Source organism: Peromyscus californicus, unplaced genomic scaffold, assembly GCF_007827085.1.
Source record: "Peromyscus californicus insignis strain IS unplaced genomic scaffold, ASM782708v3 Scaffold_9__1_contigs__length_137607984, whole genome shotgun sequence".
NCBI classification, from domain to species: domain Eukaryota; kingdom Metazoa; phylum Chordata; class Mammalia; order Rodentia; family Cricetidae; genus Peromyscus; species Peromyscus californicus.
The window spans coordinates 78,057,481-78,076,344 of record NW_026294617.1 but is presented as its reverse complement, the minus strand read 5'-3'; the positions used below and the strand labels follow the sequence as shown (position 1 = coordinate 78,076,344).

At 40.5% G+C, this 18,864-nt stretch overlaps 2 protein-coding genes across 3 annotated transcripts in view; one reads left to right on the top strand and one right to left on the bottom strand.

Moving 5' to 3' along the window:
- Positions 1-16,697, top strand: part of Wdr3 (WD repeat domain 3) — a 30,560-nt gene extending 13,863 nt beyond the window's left edge. For both annotated transcript variants that reach the window (XM_052731513.1, XM_052731514.1), the window contains exons 11-27: positions 112-342; positions 2,370-2,463; positions 4,099-4,200; positions 5,325-5,410; positions 5,541-5,676; positions 6,393-6,449; positions 7,329-7,429; positions 7,574-7,685; positions 7,820-7,954; positions 8,204-8,254; positions 8,654-8,719; positions 9,351-9,443; positions 9,890-9,937; positions 10,911-10,954; positions 11,170-11,298; positions 12,401-12,494; positions 13,306-16,697. In XM_052731513.1, the coding sequence (XP_052587473.1) occupies positions 112-342; positions 2,370-2,463; positions 4,099-4,200; positions 5,325-5,410; positions 5,541-5,676; positions 6,393-6,449; positions 7,329-7,429; positions 7,574-7,685; positions 7,820-7,954; positions 8,204-8,254; positions 8,654-8,719; positions 9,351-9,443; positions 9,890-9,937; positions 10,911-10,954; positions 11,170-11,298; positions 12,401-12,494; positions 13,306-13,461 (1,735 nt within the window). In that variant the 3' untranslated portion in view covers positions 13,462-16,697. The remainder of the gene's footprint in view (positions 1-111; positions 343-2,369; positions 2,464-4,098; positions 4,201-5,324; positions 5,411-5,540; positions 5,677-6,392; positions 6,450-7,328; positions 7,430-7,573; positions 7,686-7,819; positions 7,955-8,203; positions 8,255-8,653; positions 8,720-9,350; positions 9,444-9,889; positions 9,938-10,910; positions 10,955-11,169; positions 11,299-12,400; positions 12,495-13,305) is intronic.
- The window catches only part of Spag17 (sperm associated antigen 17), a 234,269-nt gene continuing 224,583 nt past the window's right edge, over positions 9,179-18,864 (bottom strand). The window contains exon 49 of the mRNA XM_052731519.1: positions 9,179-9,393. The gene's annotated coding sequence lies outside the window, so the exon portion shown is untranslated. The remainder of the gene's footprint in view (positions 9,394-18,864) is intronic.

Genomic DNA, 18,864 nt, shown 5'->3' with positions numbered 1-18,864 from the left:
TAGATTGACATCACTAGGCTTTTCTTAGAAAAAAAGTTGACTTCATGAGTCAATGTTGACTTCATGAGTTAAGACAGTAGCTGGAATGTTTGTGATGACTTTCCCATGCAGATCCTTTGACCTGATTCATTCACCTCAAGGAGAGTTAAAGGCAGTCTTCCTGCTGCAGAACAACCTGGTGGAATTATATTCTCTCAATGCATCCTTGCCGACCCCTCAGCCTGTCAGGACAAGCAGGATCACCATTGGAGGCCATCGCAGTGATGTGCGCACTTTGTCCTTCAGCTCGGATAATATAGCTGTGCTTTCAGCTGCAGCTGAGTCCATTAAGATATGGAACAGGTCTGTGAAGTGATGTTTCCTGTATCTGTCCAGTAGAATTGCCTTTTCTTTGAAATGTTTTTGGTATTCCGGCCGATTGGCTCTTATCCTCAAGAACCTAAATACAGTTCAGTCAAAAGATACAATTGATGCATTTTGGTGTTGGTCTACAGAGCTTATATCAGATTTTGGTGTGGAGCTACTTGCCACTAAGGACCTGGAACCCACATAGTAGAAAGTGAGAACTGGCTCTTGCAAGTTGACTTCCATCCCAATAAATGTGTGTGTGTGTGTGTGTGTGTGTGTGTGTGTGTGTGTTGGAGCTTTGGCTACATTTGGCTGGAAGAGAGCGTACAGTCATTGCTCCTTTTTATTCAAGTCTAATACCATCCGAAATTTACATTAATTTTCATCTTTTTTTTCCTTTCCTCAGCTGTTTGACCTCCTTCCTTTTACCTCAAACCTCAGATAATTCAAATACCTTAAAGCTGATGATAATGCTTCCTAGTTTAGTGAAAAACTGGAACCATCTAGAATAATACTCTGTGTGCTCTCATAGAATGTTATTTAGCTAATCTCTGCTAACTTAGCTTTGTCTGTATGTAAACAGGAAGTATGCAAGGCTAGGGCAGGTATATGCTCTTTTATAGAAAACTTTTATATAATTAGACTATACTAAATATAAAAATCACTAACAAGCCAGGCATGGTGATGCATGCTTTTAATCCCAGCACTCAGGAGGCAGAGGAAGGTGGATCTCACTAAGATCACCTGAGATCAGCCTGGTCTACAAAGCGAGTTCCAGGACAGCAAGGGCTGTTACACAGAGAAACCTTGTCTCGAAAAACCAAAAATAAAACAAACAAACAAAAATCATCTGTTATTATCAGTATTATATACTGTACATAATCACTTGTGCTATATTTTATACAAATTTCATCTCAGTAGGTTTACATACATCAGCTTCGCCAAAAAATGTAAGTATACACAATGCACTACACTGGCAAAGAAAATTTTTTTAAAAGATTTATTTTTATTTTATGAGTGTTTGTCTGTATACCATGTGCATTCCAGGTGCCTATGGAGGTCAGAAGAGGGCATTGGGTATTGGATCCACTGGTACTTGATTACAAACAGTTGTAAGTTGCCATGTGGGTGATGGGAATCAAACCCAGGTTCTCTGGAAGAGCAGCAAGTGCTCTTAACCACTGAGCCATTTTCTACTCCATTATAGTCTTAACAGGATCTCCAAGTATGTGGTTTGTCATTGACCAAAACATTCCTAAGAGGTGTATGTCTACATTTGCTGAATGAATAAATGTTAATAGCCATATTAAATGAATTTGTGGGCTGGAGTGAGAGCTCAGCAATTAAAAGCACTGGCTTCTTTTCAAGAGGACCTGGATTAAATTTCCAATACCCACATGGCAGCTGACAACCATTTGTAACTCCAGTCCAGGAGATCTAACACCCTCTTCTGGCATCTGAGGGCACTACATGTATATGGTACATAGACATACATGCAGGCTAAATACACATACACATAAAATAAAAATAATAATAAAATTGACTTTCAGATATTGGTAAAGATAAGCCATTTCAACCTGAAACTATACTCTGCTCTCCTAGGCCTTGGAGACTGGGCCCTGTTGAGACCAGCTGACACTTTGCTTTCCTCTGCTTCTCTCTCTCTTTTTTTTTTTCTCTTTTTTTTTTTTTTTTTTTTTTTGGTTCTTTTTTGAGACAGGGTTTTTGTGTATAGTCCTGGCTGCCCTGAAACTAGCTATAGACCAGGCTGGCCTCCAACTCACTAGAGCTGGGATTAAAGGCGTGCACCACCACCACCCAGCATGATCTCTTTATGGCAGCTTTATTCTCCAAAGAAATCAAAATTGGTCCATAATATTTTTTTCCTTGACTAAAATGAATGTGAGCCAAGACTTAGACTTGTCTTCTGTCGTTTCAGTCTCTCTATGTGGCTCAGGGCATTGAAACACTGACTTCTAAGATTCCTTTCTCATGAATTCCCTGTCCCTTCTTTCCTATAGGTCTACCCTGCAGTGTATCCGTACGATGCCTTGTGAATATGCTCTCTGCTCTTTTTTCGTTCCTGGTGATAGGCAGGTGGTCATAGGAACAAAGGTAAAGCTGGGGCTTTTCTACTCAGCATCTCAAAAGATGCTGGAGAATTTGGATTTTTTAGAGCATGTTGGTAATGACTATATTAGAGGTAGATAATAGTTTATGGATCTTTTCTGGTATTTTTAAAATTTCATTTTCTTGTTTAAAAAAATCAAATCATCTGTCAAATTACAAAGAAGGACATTAAAGTCAATACTGAGCTAACTTCCATTAGCATTTTGATGATTATCCTTCATACATCTTACAGACGTGTGTAATTGTGTTTAATTGATGGTAAGATATATTAGTTATAAATAATAAAATATATTATCAGGCTTGACAGAACATGGTAATAGAAAGCCAAGCTGACCAGGTCTTCATTCTTAGACTGTCATCAGTTTGGGACAGCCATGAGCAGATGCGGATTTGGATTCAGATTGTCTTTCAAACCTCTTAGAGAAGGCTGCTTCAGCTATATAGTAATGATGTCACTTGCAGAACCCCATCTGAATACTCTGGCACTTAGTAACTTTGCAGCCTTTGAAAAATTGTTTTAGTCCTGTTAGCCTTCCTTTCTTTGGAATGCACAATAAACAGACTGATCACAGCAAAAGCAAGTAGTGAGAATAAAATGGAATAAGGTTTATGGGGCATGTGTTTGTCTTGAGACAGAGATTTTCTTTGTAGCTCAGGCTACCTCAAACTTATTTATGATTCTCCTGTCTCAGCTTCCAAATGCTGTGACTGTATTCAGTTGTGGGGTGTTTTGAAAATATTTTTCAAGTATGTGTTATCCTTATCCCTGTAATCCCATGTCAAATATATATGCTTTTTATTAAGAAACCAACATGCCACAGTGACTGTTTCTTGCCTGGCAAGAAGTATAAAATGTTGGAAAGAGTTTCAGGTCCTGTTGAGGGAATAACATTCCAATTGAAAGTTTTGTCCATTTTCATCCATCCTTCAACAAGTGTCCACATGCTCTTTGTTGTTGTCTGAGGACTGCTGTAAGGCTAATGTGCAGTCCCTGGCCTGGACAGTACAGGGCAGTTACTGCATAGCTCTTGTGATCCTCATGACATGTCTCAGGTGCTAGTGATGCAAACTCTGTTCTATAACAAGCAAATTCCTGGATATGAATTCTGTAGCAGTCATAAAGTTAGAAAGAGCAGCATCATGGCATATACAGATGTCTAGACAGGAGTCATGGTAGAGTTCTAGTTCTCGCTGTCAGTGTATTGTAGAAGGAAGAAACCAAAACTAGTGGAAAAAAATCTTGGTATACAATCACTATAGGCTTGGGTGGTCCACTTAAAGTGTGGGAGAAACCTTAAAATGAAGTTTCCATTTGAATTGCTCAGATTTGTCCCTAGCCATGGTGTTTCTCCTTTGAAGTTGTAGAACCAGGAAAAGCAGCAGAGTCAAGAAACTACAAGGTTGTACTTTCCATAGCTATATGGGAAAGCATTCCAGCCAATGTTAACTGCATGTTCCAGTGGGTCGCAGTCTGTCTTCAGATGAGGAATACAGACAGTATTTAGACAGGATCCATTTTCTGAGCAGTTATCCCACATTGTTGTTGTTGCTTTTCTAAACTCTGGGCATGAATCATGAAGTTTGTAGATGTGTTCTTTACAGCCCTGTTCACTTTCCTAGATGGGAAATCTGCAGCTTTTTGACCTGGCCTCAGGCAATCTCTTGGAGACGATAGCTGCCCATGGTGGAGCTTTATGGTCCATGTCTCTTTCTCCAGATCAGGTAACTGCAATGGGCTCTAAAGCTCTGGGCTTCGGCACTCCGGCTGCACTGTCTAGTTTAGTTGCCTAAGAAAGGTTCCTTCCAGTTGCATTAAAGAAAGCTCCCCTGTGTTTCTAATCTTTAGATTTCACAAAGATGTCCTCTCACACACACTTGTAATGTGAATAGCTTCCATTGCAAAATTGAGTCTAGTTCAGCTGTTGATTCTCAGTAGCATGGCTATTTTTCAACGGTGGTTTGTAGTACTTTACAGAGGGAAACGTTTTCTTACCACAGTGCAGAGGGTGAAGTACACTTTCCCATTCCCTCTTTAGTCCAGTGATGACTAGAGAAATCCTTTAGTAAGAAGTGCTTGCATTCCTGGTGCTTTGTCACCTGGAGAACTACTCACTGATCCTGATAGAGCTGCTGCTCTGACATTTTGAGTTGGGTGTTTATGTTTTTGTTTTTGTCTTACCATACTTTGGCATTTATCTAAGTATTCTCAATGATAGTGCTCCTTTATCCACTGAAAGTATGTATTTTTGGAAAAAGTAAATAGCGTTTAGAGTAGCCACTGTCACTTAGTATGATAGACATGTGGCTATGTGTGCTATGAGATGGCGCAGAATAGACTGCAGTTGGTTTTTCTTGACTTGGAAAACCATTGCGAAGGTGCTTGAATCAGGGACATTGCAGGAATAGTTCATACCTTTCTGAGGTGAACCCTGGAAATGGACTATTTACCCAGTACATGTTTGTTAAACTAATTTTACTGCTTTGTAGTAAATTCATTTGACTTCTGCTCTCTTAGGTAAAGTTAAAAAAATAAAAATAAAGGAAACTCCATAGTATTCCTTAAAGGCTTTTCTTATTCATGATAAGAAGAAGTTACCTAGGACTTCAGAAATTACCTAGTCTGTCAGTGTTAGTCTGTGCTGGAATTCTCAAATGAGGTCTGGCAGCGGCCCTAGTAGAGTGGGGGTAGGAGGAATGAGAGGGTGGAGGGGTGGGTGAGTTACATTTTTCTTAATTCTTATCATCTGCTGTTAAGTAAAAAGAGTTTTAAACTATTCTGATATGTGTACTTAGCAAAGCTTTTGTGCTAAAATAGTCTTTTAACTGAAATGTCATTTACTTTTCAGCGTGGCTTTGTGACAGGTGGTGCTGATAAAGCTGTCAAGTTCTGGGACTTTGAGTTGGTGACAGATAAAAATAGTACCCAGAAGAGGTGAGTGGACATTTGTGTATGGGCTTCAGAATGAAGTGGAGAACTGTTGATTTGCACGGCTCTGTCAAGTGTGGAACTGGGTGTCTGTGGAGTTCTCATCTATTATTTCTTTCTCCATGTGTCTGGGTAGACTTTCTGTGAAGCAGACTCGAACCTTGCAACTAGATGAGGATGTCTTGTGTGTTAATTACTCTCCCAATCAAAAGCTGTTGGCTGTGTCTTTGCTGGACTGCACTGTGAAGATTTTCTATGTTGATACTTTAAAGGTACAATGGTTTTGGCTGGGAATAGTCTTTCTGTGTGACCTTAAGAATTTGGGATGATTCAATGTGATAGCTTTTGTTTTAATCATTTTTTTTTAATTTTATTATTATCTCTTAGAAGCCTATTCTTTCTAGTTAGAGACAGACAGGGAATGGATCTGGATGGGAGGGGAAACTAATCAGGATATATTATGTGAGAAAAGAATCTATTTTCAGTATAAGGGGAAAAAATTCGGACGATATCCAGCAATAATATATTTCTAAGAATGTGTCTATCAGAACACTAAGTGTACTAGAGAAACTAATAGTGTCACAGAATTCATCAGTTTTATTTAAAACAAGCACTAGTTCATGTGTTCAGAAGATATGTAGACAGAAAGCCCTATCCTGTCATAGCTAATAGCTTTAAAAGTACTGCTAGATACAGAGGCACTGGGCCCTATACCCAAGTCTCAGGACTGCGTTGGGCCTCAGGATAATCTGTGAAAAAACTGTCTCAGAGATAGATTCTGAGGTGTAGATTTTGGGGAGCCTGACTTCCTTCACTGGGCTTTAATGTTCTTGGCAAGCACATGTAGGGTCTGCATAATGGATACAGGCACTCTTAACATGCAGTCCAGAAATGTGTTTAGTATTATAAATTTATATTTGGCTCCATTTGTAACAAATTGTATTTTATAGACAAACATGAATAATTTCTATTCTTTCTTTACATTTAGTTTTTTCTCTCATTGTATGGACACAAACTGCCTGTTATATGCATGGACATCTCCCATGTAAGTAAAGTTTGTGGGTTGTCTACTTCAAACCAGACACTTTTCTCAATGTGTGGTGTGCTGCTTGATTGTACAGCACTTGCATCATTCTGTTGAGTTTGTTACACCTTCCTCCAAAAAGTCACAGGTCTGTATTATTGTCATAGCATAAACACACTAATGTTTCATAAATACTATCTAAGTTCTTCAAACTACCTGTTGTGGCTCTGGCAGATTGATGCTTTAAATTCCATAATTGGGAGAACATCCTAAAATACATGGCTTTACAGAGGCACCCTTTTGCTATAGGACAACACTGGTGAGGATTTGAAGATTGTAGTATTCTGCTTTATATGAATACTCTGTCTTTGGAATGACATTTTTCCCTGATGATTACAAGTGAGAATAAATATTTGAAAAGTATCTACTTTGCACCAAAAGGGAACTAATGGAGCCCATGGCTGTGAGATCCTTGTATTAACACAGCTATTTGAACCTAGGCATGAGAGAATAGTGATGGGGTTGTGGGATACAAGGCTAGGTCAAAAACCTAGTAGGTTCTTTTCCAACCTCATTTTCTCTTTACTTTTCCTACTCTCTGCACAAATCTCATTCCAGAGTTTAGAGCCACCCCTTTTTCTTACTTAACTGAATAGATCACCTGACATTAAGCACAGCACTATGCTGTGGCATTCTCATATGAAAGGGTAAGAGTTCATAGTCCATGCTTTTACTTTCCAAGTTTTAAGAAGCTCTAGAAGTCCAAGCACAGGTATTTTGGGTAAAGAAGAAATTTTTTTGCTCTATTTTAATATTTTTAAAGAAATGAGTTTATTCTGGTTAGCTTTTAATTGTCTAGTTTAATCAAACATTAAATAATATTTTGTTTCTGTGCCATAGGATGGAGCACTAATAGCAACTGGCTCTGCTGATAGAAATGTGAAAATCTGGGGCCTGGACTTTGGGGACTGCCACAGGTCTCTCTTTGCGCACGATGACAGGTGGGTGTCGTCTTCTGAAAGGATCTATTTGATGTTCTCAGGTAGCGATAAATTGAAATTTCTAGAGTATAGGCATTCCTAACTAGTTAAGAGTGCCCTAGCTTACTGACCTGGAGTTCCTGACACCTACCTTTCTACTCTTAGTGTGATGTACCTACGGTTTGTACCTAAGTCTCACCTCTTCTTCACCGCTGGGAAGGATCGCAAGATCAAGCAGTGGGATGCAGACAAGTTTGAGCACATCCAAACGCTGGAGGTAACTCTTGCCTGTTGTCCCTGATCAGTGCTTTACGAACTTCCTGTAAGAATATTTACCTTGCATACGCGGGTAGTAAATGAAGAGTAAGTAAGTTACACTTCCTTGGGTTGGTTTGGTTTTTCATTGCCTAGGGGCACCACCAGGAAATATGGTGTTTGGCTGTCAGCCCCAGTGGAGACTACGTTGTATCAGCATCTCATGACAAATCTCTGAGACTCTGGGAGAGAACGAGAGAACCTCTTATTCTTGAGGAAGAAAGGGAAATGGTAAGACCTTTAAGTTTGTTTTCACATCTGGTGGTGATGGCTTACAGACTGCCCCTGCTGAAGTTTCCTATCTAGTGTAGTCACACTCACACAAGAGGTGTTTGCAGGACCAGTGCCGCCCATTCCAGAAGCCCGGTTGACACAGTTGCTGTTGGAGTCATGGTGTTTCGAAAGAAGCCCTTTCCACTGCTTCATTCACTCTGCAGTCTCTGCTTTCCCTCCTTATAATTTGTGTGTGTCTCTTGGCAGCAAAGGGAAGCCGAGTATGAGGAGAGTGTGGCCAAAGAAGACCAGCCAGCAGTAAGTGAATCTTTGGGGATACTGGAATTCCATAGTTTCAAGAACTTGTAATGGATAGGAATTGAGACTAGATACCAGAGGCACTGCCAGCTAATGTGAGAATCTGTGTGATGTTTTATTCAGTTACAAAGTTAGTTCTGTGAACAGCTTGTATGAGGATTCTAATCATGACTTTCTTTTTTGAATGAAATTTTATAAGGAATTATTTATTGAGCAGAACAAAAAATTTAAATAAAAAAGATTGAGAAGTTGGATACTTTATAAACATTTGCAGGATAATGCTTATGATGGTACAAATAAAACATTTAATATTGTGCCTATCCTCAATGGGAGATAGTGACTGGTAATTTTATAAAATAGTACCCGTCTTGTTCATTCAGGATCTCTTACTTCTGGCAGGTTCCAGGGGAGACTCAAGGTGACAGTTACTTCACTGGGAAGAAAACGATTGAAACAGTCAAAGCAGTAAGTTGACAGAGTGCTGTATCATCATGTAATAGGATTCTGACTTTTTAGTAAAACATTTACCCTATGTCAGCCGCATAACCCTGCCTGTGTGGCACAGAAGTTGATGAACTCCAGGAGCTGATCATCACCTTTGTCTGATGCCCTTGGTCTTGCATCTGACCAGTGTGTGGCTCTTTGTGAGGGAAGCTCATCTCCTCCTGAAAGTGCACCTTTGGTATTCCCAGGAGCTGCTCTGTGTCCCGATGTGGTCTCCTCTGAGTCCCTGCTGTTTTGTCTCTTTCTTAAAAAGTGAAAATAGCCGGGCGGTGGTGGCGCACGCCTTTAATCCCAGCACTCGGGAGGCAGAGCCAGGCGGATCTCTGTGAGTTCGAGGCCAGCCTGGGCTACCAAGTGAGTCCCAGGAAAGGCGCAAAGCTGCACAGAGAAACCCTGTCTCGAAAAACCAAAAAAAAAAAAAAAAAGTGAAAATAAGAAAAATACTGACAACTGTAAGTGCTGCATTGCACTCTAACTGGCATGTCTTTATTAAGCTGATTCAGGCTATCATTAGCCACGCCTTCCTGTTTCTATGTCTTGGGTTCATGGGTGTGCACTGGGATGATCTCTTCCTTTGCTGTCGTCTGTGTAGGCTGAGAGGATCATGGAGGCCATCGAGCTGTACCGAGAAGAAACTGCAAAAATGAAGGAACACAGAGCCATTTGTAGAGCGGCAGGGAAAGAGGTGAGCTGTCCATCAAGTTACGCACTGGGGAATCTTTACCAAAAGAATTCTGAAGGAGCTCATTTCAAACTTAACTTAGATAAGGATATGTGGTAAAAGCAGGAAATGTTATGTCATTCAAGTATTAAAAGTAGAGGAACTGTGGGAGCCAAGAGGCTTCTATATAAAAGAAGAAAAGGATAGGAAATAAGCGATCAAGGTGATTAGTATAAATGTGTGTTCCTACATGAGTTAGCAAAACAGGATATCAGCTTCAGATTTTTAGATAAAATATACTGCCTAAACTCATTCATCCATCCATTCAGAACTGCAAGGTGTGATTTTTTTTTTCCCCCTTTGTGGTTTTAAGATCTTTTACAAAGTTTTAAAATACCACTAATGTCCCATCTGCAACAAGCTTCATCAAAAACTATTTTTAATGATTTGACTTAATAACTTCTTCATAGGTTCCTCTTCCTGTCAACCCCATCCTGATGGCTCATGGCAATATTTCTGTGAGTAGGATGTTTGTTTCTCCTTTGGTGGTTCAAGGGTTAACTTCAGATACTAGAAAGGGAATAAGAAGGCATTGTGATTTGAGGGTAGATGCCCTAGGAAGTCCTTTGTCTCCAAAAGTCTTTCCTGAATTTTGGTGTCCTCTAGAACAGCTTGCATCTTGCGGGGCAGCTACCCATCAACCCCACAGTTCCCCGGAGTTTTCTTGAGTGAGAGCAGCAGGAAATATTAGATAGAAGGATTTAGAGTGTGGAGAGAAACAGAAAATACAGGATAGGCTTGAGAGGGCCTGGAACCTATTCCAATGAGCCCTGACTGTCTCTGCCCTAAGGTATTTATAGAACCGCCAAGGGGTGGAGCAAAAGACAACCCCCCCTCCCCCCAAGCACAACCAAGTGCAGACCATCACGGACACCTGCACTCAGGCCCATGGTCCATTCATCCTCTCTATGCCGACCTGCTGGGTAAAGCCACGAGGAACCTGAAAACGGGCTCCCACAGCATCTCAAGGGGCTACCAGTGAAGCTCCCAAGGAAGTGTCTGGGTTAGACCAGCCTGGCTCTTCCACCTTGAGCGTTTCCTTATGTTCAGAATCCACAGCCCTCTGAAGAGCTGTTCATTTAAATGAACGTAGATAAATATCTTTAGAGGAGCAATTGACAAAACCCATCAGGAAGAAGGGAGGAGGTGTATCAGAAGAGTATGTTCATCTAGGAGTTGCTAATTTGCTATTTTACTTGGATGTCTCATTCATTACAATAATCTCAGAATATCTTGTTTAGATATGAAACAGGCCCAACTTACAAGGGAGTGTAGTCAATAAAGGAAATAGCTTAATTATTACCCCAAATCTGGCTAACTCCAAGCACACACAGCCCTGCCATAGTAGGCCACTTTTCTCAAGTGGGATGGACTGAGAGAATGTACACACGAGCTTCACTATTCACTAATGCTGCTGTTCTTCCTTCGTAGCCTTCGGCATATGTGTTAGAGACCTTTAAAGGGGTCAAGTCTAGGTAAGTCCTAGTGCTGCTGTAACTGACCAGGACAGTTAGGGAGTGTTTGAGTGGGAAGTACAAGGTGGAACTGACACTTATCTGCCTTTTAATTTTGTCAAACTTTTAGTGGAAAACAACCTGTTTGTTGTATAAAAGCGGGAAGAAAAATCAAGGGGAAGATAGAGTCCTTGATAGTGTTATGGAATGTGATGTTTCATTTTTTTCCTCCTCAGTGAACTAGAAGAGGCTCTGCTTGTGCTGCCATTCTCTTACGTCCCAGACATTCTTAAACTACTCAATGAATTCATTCAGATGGGCTCCGACATCGAACTTCTGTGCCGGTGCCTCTTTTTTCTCCTCAGGTAACATGTTTTTACAAGTGCTGTCTATTCTGACAGACTTCTCCAGCTGTGGGCTAGCCAAAGCTGGCATTGTTTTGGGACTAAAAATTCTGCGCTTACCTTTGGGTGGTCATTCTTGCCTTTAAAACAAGGGTCCTGATGACCCGTTTTTTAAAGCATGTGTTTAGTTGAGACTGTAAGCTGCAGCTCAGGATACAGTCTTAAGGTGATGCTAAGTAGGTTGTTCACTAGACAGTTTGTTCCATGTACTTTGCTTTTAAACTGTTGAGCTTAAGCTGACGAGCTTTGTGCTCATAGCATTCTAAAGAATAGTCAGGTAATTTCTCTAGGTGTCTACAGGCACAAATGGAAGTGGAGGAGACGTAGTAAAGGAAACTAAGGAACATACACATAGTTAAACAGATATTTGGTGAAATGACTTAAGCATTTGATAAATTGGCCTGATTTTGCTCTTTTGGGGACAAGATCTCACTATATTTCCCTGTCTGCCATGTAACATGTATGTAGACAAGGCTGGCCTTAGACTTGCCTGCCTCTATTCTGAAGGCTTGGAATACAGGTATATGCCACCATAGCTGGCATTATTCGAGTTTTTTGAGACAAGATTTCATTCTAGCCCATGCTGACCTTGGACTCACTCTATGGCCTGGGCTAGCCAAATTAATGGCAGTCTTGCCTAAGTACCTGGATTACAGTTATGCTCCACCCTGCTCAGCTTTTTCCATGGGTGCTGAGGATAGAACTCAGATCCTTGTGCTTGTATGGCAAGCTCCGTGCTCACTGAGCTCTCTCCCCAATCCCCATGTTGGTTAGCAGTTTTTAATAGATTCCATTCTATCTCTAGACATTACCATTGTCATGATCTCTCTGGTCATGTGGTAGATTTCTGTGAAAAGATGTGACTGTGTCATCAGGTTTAGTATAGTATTTTTTAAATTATCAAACTGAATGTTGGGAAACTTAGGTGATTTTTGTTCTTGTTTTTGTTGGTGAATTGGATCTGTATCTTGTCATCTGTTTACTATTCCTAGGAGTGGGGTGGGGAGGGGAGAAGACTGATAGGGCTAGATCCTCTCCTTGCAGCGTGACTTTTTTCTTTTAGGATTCACTTTGGCCAGATCACCAGCAACCAGATGCTTGTGCCTGTGATAGAGAAACTAAAGGAAACAACTATTTCAAAAGTCAGGCAAGTCCAGGTAAGTGTTATAGACATGTGCCCTAAAGGTACCATATGTTGGGCTCTGTCTGTCACAATATCAAACAGATATAAACCTGTACTTAGGAAAACTTTCTGTTGGCATTATTACAAACAGAATTTTTTTTTTTTTTTTTTTTGGTTTTTCGAGACAGGGTTTCTCTGTGTAGCTTTGCGCCTTTTCTGGGACTCACTTGGTAGCCCAGGCTGGCCTCGAACTCACAGAGATCCGCCTGGCTCTGCCTCCCGAGTGCTGGGATTAAAGGCGTGCGCCACCACCGCCCGGCTAATGGCTCAGCCGTTAAAGGCTAGGCTCACAACCAAACAGAATTTTTGGTTTGTTTTTTTTTTTTGTTTTTTTTTTCGAGACAGGGTTTCTCTGTGTAGCTTTGCGCCTTTTTCTGGAACTCACTTGGTAGCCCACGCTGGCTTCGAACTCACAGAGATCCGCCTGGCTCTGCCTCCCGAGTGCTGGGATTAAAGGCATGCGCCACCACCGCCCGGCAAACTCTTTTTTTTGTTTTTTTGTTTTTTTTTCAAGACAGGGTTTCTCTGTGTAGCTTTGCGCCTTTACCTGGATCTCGCTCTGTAGACCAGGCTGGCCTTGAACTCACAGAGATCCGCCTGCCTCTGCCTCCCGTGTGCTGGGATTAAAGGCGTGCGCCACCACCGCCCGGCTCCAAACAGAATTTTTAAAACACCACCAACGAAAGTCCTTAGCGAGGGAAAGAAATATGACAACACATACTCAGAGGCTGCTGCATTGACTGAACAGCAAAGAATTGCATTTACTTTCTTGTGTTCCTCTCTAGGATGTCATTGGCTTTAATATGGCAGGTCTCGATTATCTCAAGAGAGAGTGTGAAGCAAAGAGTGAAGTTATGTTCTTTGCTGAAGCTACTAGTCACTTGGAAGAGAAGAAGAGGAAACGCAAAAACAGAAAGAAGATGATTTTAACACTGACTTAGAACTGAAAGGCTGTGTCTTTATCTGCTTCCCCTTAAAATTTAAGGAGCATGTAAACTAAGCTAGAGTGGAGTTGGCATCTTAAAAGTACCAAAAAAGATCATGTTGTAGATCTTGGAGTACAGCTGTCATCTTTGGCTGAGGAAATCCTACATGGCTGTGTGTTCTGACTCCCATCCTTCGGACTGGACAGATTTAGTTCAAAAAATCTGTTCTTCAGAGTTGAGCCTTTAAATTGTAGCAAGGAGCAAAAGCATATTTTTTTAATTGTGTATTTGTTTCCTTTGAGTTGAAATAGACATTTCAGAAATGTCTATTTATGGCAGATTATTTGTATTAGAGCTTTTCTATTTAAGATAATCATGTATATCAGTGTCTTCTAAATGAAGTTCCATGGACTTTGGGGCTGAAAGGGATGACAGAATATCTAGAGCAGCCTCCTTAAGACGGTGTAGCTTGTTGAGTCTGCGTATAAGAAGTTCACAATGCTGTTTGTACTTTGGGGAGTAAAATAGCTTTTCCATTAAAACCGTTTCATATGTCTTGCTGGCAGTCTGAATAATAGTGGGAGGGATCTGGTGTAAATATATATGTATTTCTACCTGGTAGGAATTTGGGGAGGCAGGGATATCTAGAAAAATAGATTGACTCAGATACCTCTGGATCTGGGCTTTTCTTTGTGGGGAATTTATATCTTTTTTTTTTTTTTTTTTTTTTTAATTTTATGTGCATTGGTGTTTTTGCCTACATGTGTATGAGGGTGCTGGATCCCCTGGAACTGGAGCTATAGACAGTTATGAGCTGCTATGTGGGTGTTGGGAATTGAACCTGGGTCCTCTGGAAGAGCAGCTGGTACTCTTAACTGCTGAGCCACCTCTCCAGCCCCAGGGATTTATATCTTAAGATAAGGACGAGAGGGAAGTCCATACTGAGTTTGTCTTCCAAAATTCCTATCTAGTAGAACCTGTAAATATGACCTTATTTATAAAATGATCTGTGAATATGAAGTCATTCAGGACAAGGGTAGCCTCTAGTTAATCCTTACAAGGGGAGACACAGAGAAATTGACAAGGAATGTACTATGTGAAAAAGGCAAAGGATGGAGTAATGCTAATACTTGCTTCTAGACACTTAGAAAAAAGTATCCCCCAGAGCCTTCAGAAGGAACCAGCCTTCCTACTGTTGGTGCCTGGATTTTAAAGCTCAGGCCAGCAAGCTATGAGAGAATGACTGGAGTGATTTATTGTGCTTCATTATGGAGCCCCAGGAAAGAGACAGAAGTTGTCATTACCATTGTATCTCACTCTATTGGGCACAGAGTGGAGTTTTCAGAGGGTTTATGATGTGACTGGGGAACATACTTAGAACAGCAGATCCCAAGAATCCTTTGAGCTTGGTGCTGAAAAGACTTCTAAGAATGTAAAGCGATGCCTCTGCCAAATTTTTGTTTTAGATAATGATTTTTTTCTTTTAATCAGTAGCCCTCCTATATACAAATGACAGACTGCGAAAGAAATCAAGGAAAGAACACTTTTTAAAATAGCCTTAAGTAATATAAAATATCTTGGGGTAATGCTAATTAAGCAAGTAAAAGACTTGAATGATTAAAAACTTCAAGTCAGATAGAAAGATCCCCCATGCTCATGGATCGGCAAGATTACTTATATTGTAAAAATGGCCTACTGAAAGCAATTCACAGATTCAATACAATCCCCAATACAGTTTTTCACAGAAATTGAAAGGACAGTGTTCAGCTTCATATAGAAACCAACAAAGATAGCTAAAAACAACCCCCAAATAATTAAAAACTACAGGAAGTATCACTATCCCTGATTTCAAGTTGCACTACAAAGCTATAGTAATAAAACCAACATGGTATTGGTACAAACAGACACAGTGAACCATTAAATCTAATTGAAGACCCAGACAAATGCACACACCTATGGACACTTGATTTTCTATAAGCCAGAAACATATACTGGAAAAAAGAAAGCATCTTCAACAAATTATGCTGGTCAACTAGATGTCTACATATAGATGAATCCAAATAGATCCATACTTATCACCCTGTATGAAACTTAACTCCAAGATTTCAATATAAAACCAGACACCCTGAACCTGATAGAAGAGAAAATGGAGAATATCCTTCAACTCATTGACACAGGAAAAGAATTTCTGAACAGAACATTAGCACAGGCACTAAGATCAACAATTCATAAATGCGACCTTGTGAAACAGAAGCTACTGCATGGCAAAAGACACTGCCCTTCAGATAAAGAGGCAACCTACAGAATGGGGAAAGATGATTTTTACCAACTCCACATCCAATAGAGGGCTAATATCCAAAATATATAAAGAACTCAAGAAACTAGACATCAAGAAAACAACCCATTTAGAAAATGGGATACAGATCTAAACACAGTTTTCAATAGAGGAAACTCAAATGTCTGAGAAATAAATGTTTAACATCCTTAGCCATCAGGGAAATACAAATCAAAACTACTGAGATTTCATCTTAACACCTGTTGGAGTGGCTGAGATCAAACAAGTGACACCTCATGCTGGCGAGGATGTAGAGTGAGGGGAACACTCCTCCATTGCTGGTGGGAATGCGAACTTGTACAGCTACTATGGAAATCAGTGTGGTGGTTCTTCAGGAAGATGTGAGTTAATCTACTTTAAGATCCAGCTATACCACTCTTGAGCATATACCCAAAGGATGCTTCATCCTACCACAGAGAAACTTGTTCAACCATGTTCATTGCTGCTCTATTTATAATAGTTAGAAAATGGAAACAACCTCGATGGCCCCCTATGGTGATATTTTATTTGTACTGAAATGTGATTTTATTTGTATGTTAACAAATAAAGTTGCCTGGGGGTCAGAGCTAATAGCAAGCCATAGCAGAGCTGGGCATTTGTGGCGCACGCCTTTAATCCCAGCACTTGGTAGACAGAACTAGGTAGATCTCTGTGTTCAAGGATACAGCCAGCATTGGAGACACACGCCTTTAATCTCAATACCAACCATAGAAGACCTGGAGGTCTGTACAGACAGGCAGTGACGGGGCAGTCATGTGGTTGGGTTTACAACCAATGAGAAGGCAGAACAGGAAGTCTATATAAAGACAAACAGACAGGAAGTACATCTCTTTCGGAGAGGTCTCTTGGCTGAAGAGGCTAGCTGCAGCAGACGGGTAAGGCTCTTAGCTCTGATCTCTTGGCTTTCCTCTTTGCATTGGTTCTGTGTTTCTTATTTAATAAGACGGTTGGTTACATCTACAGCCCCCAATAGAAGAATGGATAAAGAAAATGTGGTACATCTACACAATGAAGTACTAGTCAGCTGTTTAAAAACAAAATGAAATTTGTAGGTAAATGGCTGGAACTAGAAAAAAACATCCTGAATGAGGTATCCCAGATCTAGAAACACAAATATGTATTTGCTTATATGGGATATTAGCTGTTAAGTCAATGGTAACCAAGCTACAATCTGTAGAACCGCTGAAGGGACAAGCAAGTACAGATAGAGCTTATTAGGAAAGTGAAATTGAATAGATAATTATGGATGGATGGTGGAGGAAGGCTGGAACAGGAGGATCAAGTGTATGGGGGTAGAATGGAAGGGGGAATAAAAGAAAAAAAACAACTAAAATTAAGGGGCATTTGAGGGGTAGTATGGAAACCTAATACAGTAAAAGCTTCCTAAAATAGATACCTATATGAAGGCAATCTAAATGAAATAGCCAAATAATGGGGGAGACAATCCCAACTGACCATTTCTTGTCACCAAATAAAACTTCCAGTGCCAGGAATGGATTATATCTAATTGAGTTGCTGACCAAAGGTGTTCCATGCAAATCCCTAAACAATCCAGACTTGCCAAGACTACAGGCTGCACTCTACAAACTGACAGCCAGGCCCCATTGCTGAAGACAATACCCATACAACTCACTGAACATGGAAAAGTCAAGCTGGTGCCGACATAGAGCCTTCACCCCAAAGAGTTCTAGCATCTAGCATACAAGAGGGTATGCTGCATACTACCAAAAGAGAAATGTAAACAAGTCAGCCACAACTATTATTTGAACAATAATAGTGTCTGGCTGCAAGATATGCTAGGACAATGGTGGCACAAAGTTTGTGGGAGTAACCAGCCAATATCTGCTTTGACTTTGGCCCACTCCATAAGATGGAACCCATAACCAACACTGCTTGGGTGACCACGAATAAGAGACTAGATATGCCAGGGACCTAGGATAAAACTAAATACTACTGTTCTGAAAGGGAAAGTAGCAATTAAATGGCTTCTATAACTCCTAATTACTCATGGTCAGTGCCTTGTTCAGCCATCATTGGAGAAGCTTTCTCCTGTGGTAGATAGGCAGCTAGACATTATACAGAGTAAGAGACCTTGGAACACTCAGCCCTAAATGGGATGTCTATCAAATCCCTCCCTCCAGGGCTTAGAGAACCCAGTGCAAGAGGAAGTGGAAAGAATATAAGAGTCAGAGGGGATGGTGGTCACCAAGAAAACAAGTCCCTCTAAACATGGTCACTCCATATATGAACTCACAGAGACTGAGGTCGGATACACAGGGCATGCACAGCTGCACCAGGTCCTGAGTATGTGTTATGACTTCCAGTTTAGTGTTTTTATGGGATTCCTGGGTGTGTCTCTAATTTTTGTGCCTTCTCTTGGGCTCTTTTCCTTCAGTTTGTCATGTCCAACTCCAATATATTTTATTATTACCCCCTAGAAACCACAGAAAGGGAGTGCATCTGGATGGGGCCAGAAGTTGAGAGGAGTAGAGGAAGGGGAAACCTTAAGGTATTTTATGTAGAAAAAATCTATTTTCAATAAAAAGGGAAAAATAAAGGCATTTACCTTATGAGGTGGCCTTCAATATTTGGATGACAGGGATGGAATGTCATAGTTTTAATATGTAATATTCCTCAGAAGATCATGATTTGATTGCTTGGCCTATGGTAGTGGCACTATTTGGGGGGATGTGAAAACTTTCCAAGGTGGGGCTTTACTGGAGGAAGTCAGTCACTGCGGCTGCTTTTGGACCCTTCCTGACCACTTCCTGTCTGCCTCCTGGGCCACTGTGATATAAGCTGACCTGCTCTAGCATGCCGCTGTTGTGATCATCATTATCACCTGCTATGATATACTGAAATTTCTGAAACTGAGCAAGATAAATCTGTCCTCTTTAAAAAAAAGAAAACTGATGTTTTTTAACTTTGTTCAAATAGAATTTAAAATTTTTCAGTTCTAATCCTTCTTTGGTAAGTATTAATAGATGTTACCCACATAAATAAAGCCCTTGGGACCAATAGTACAGCTACAAAAGGAGTCCTGAGTCCAAAATGTTTGAAAACAACTGGCTTAAAGGTAAATT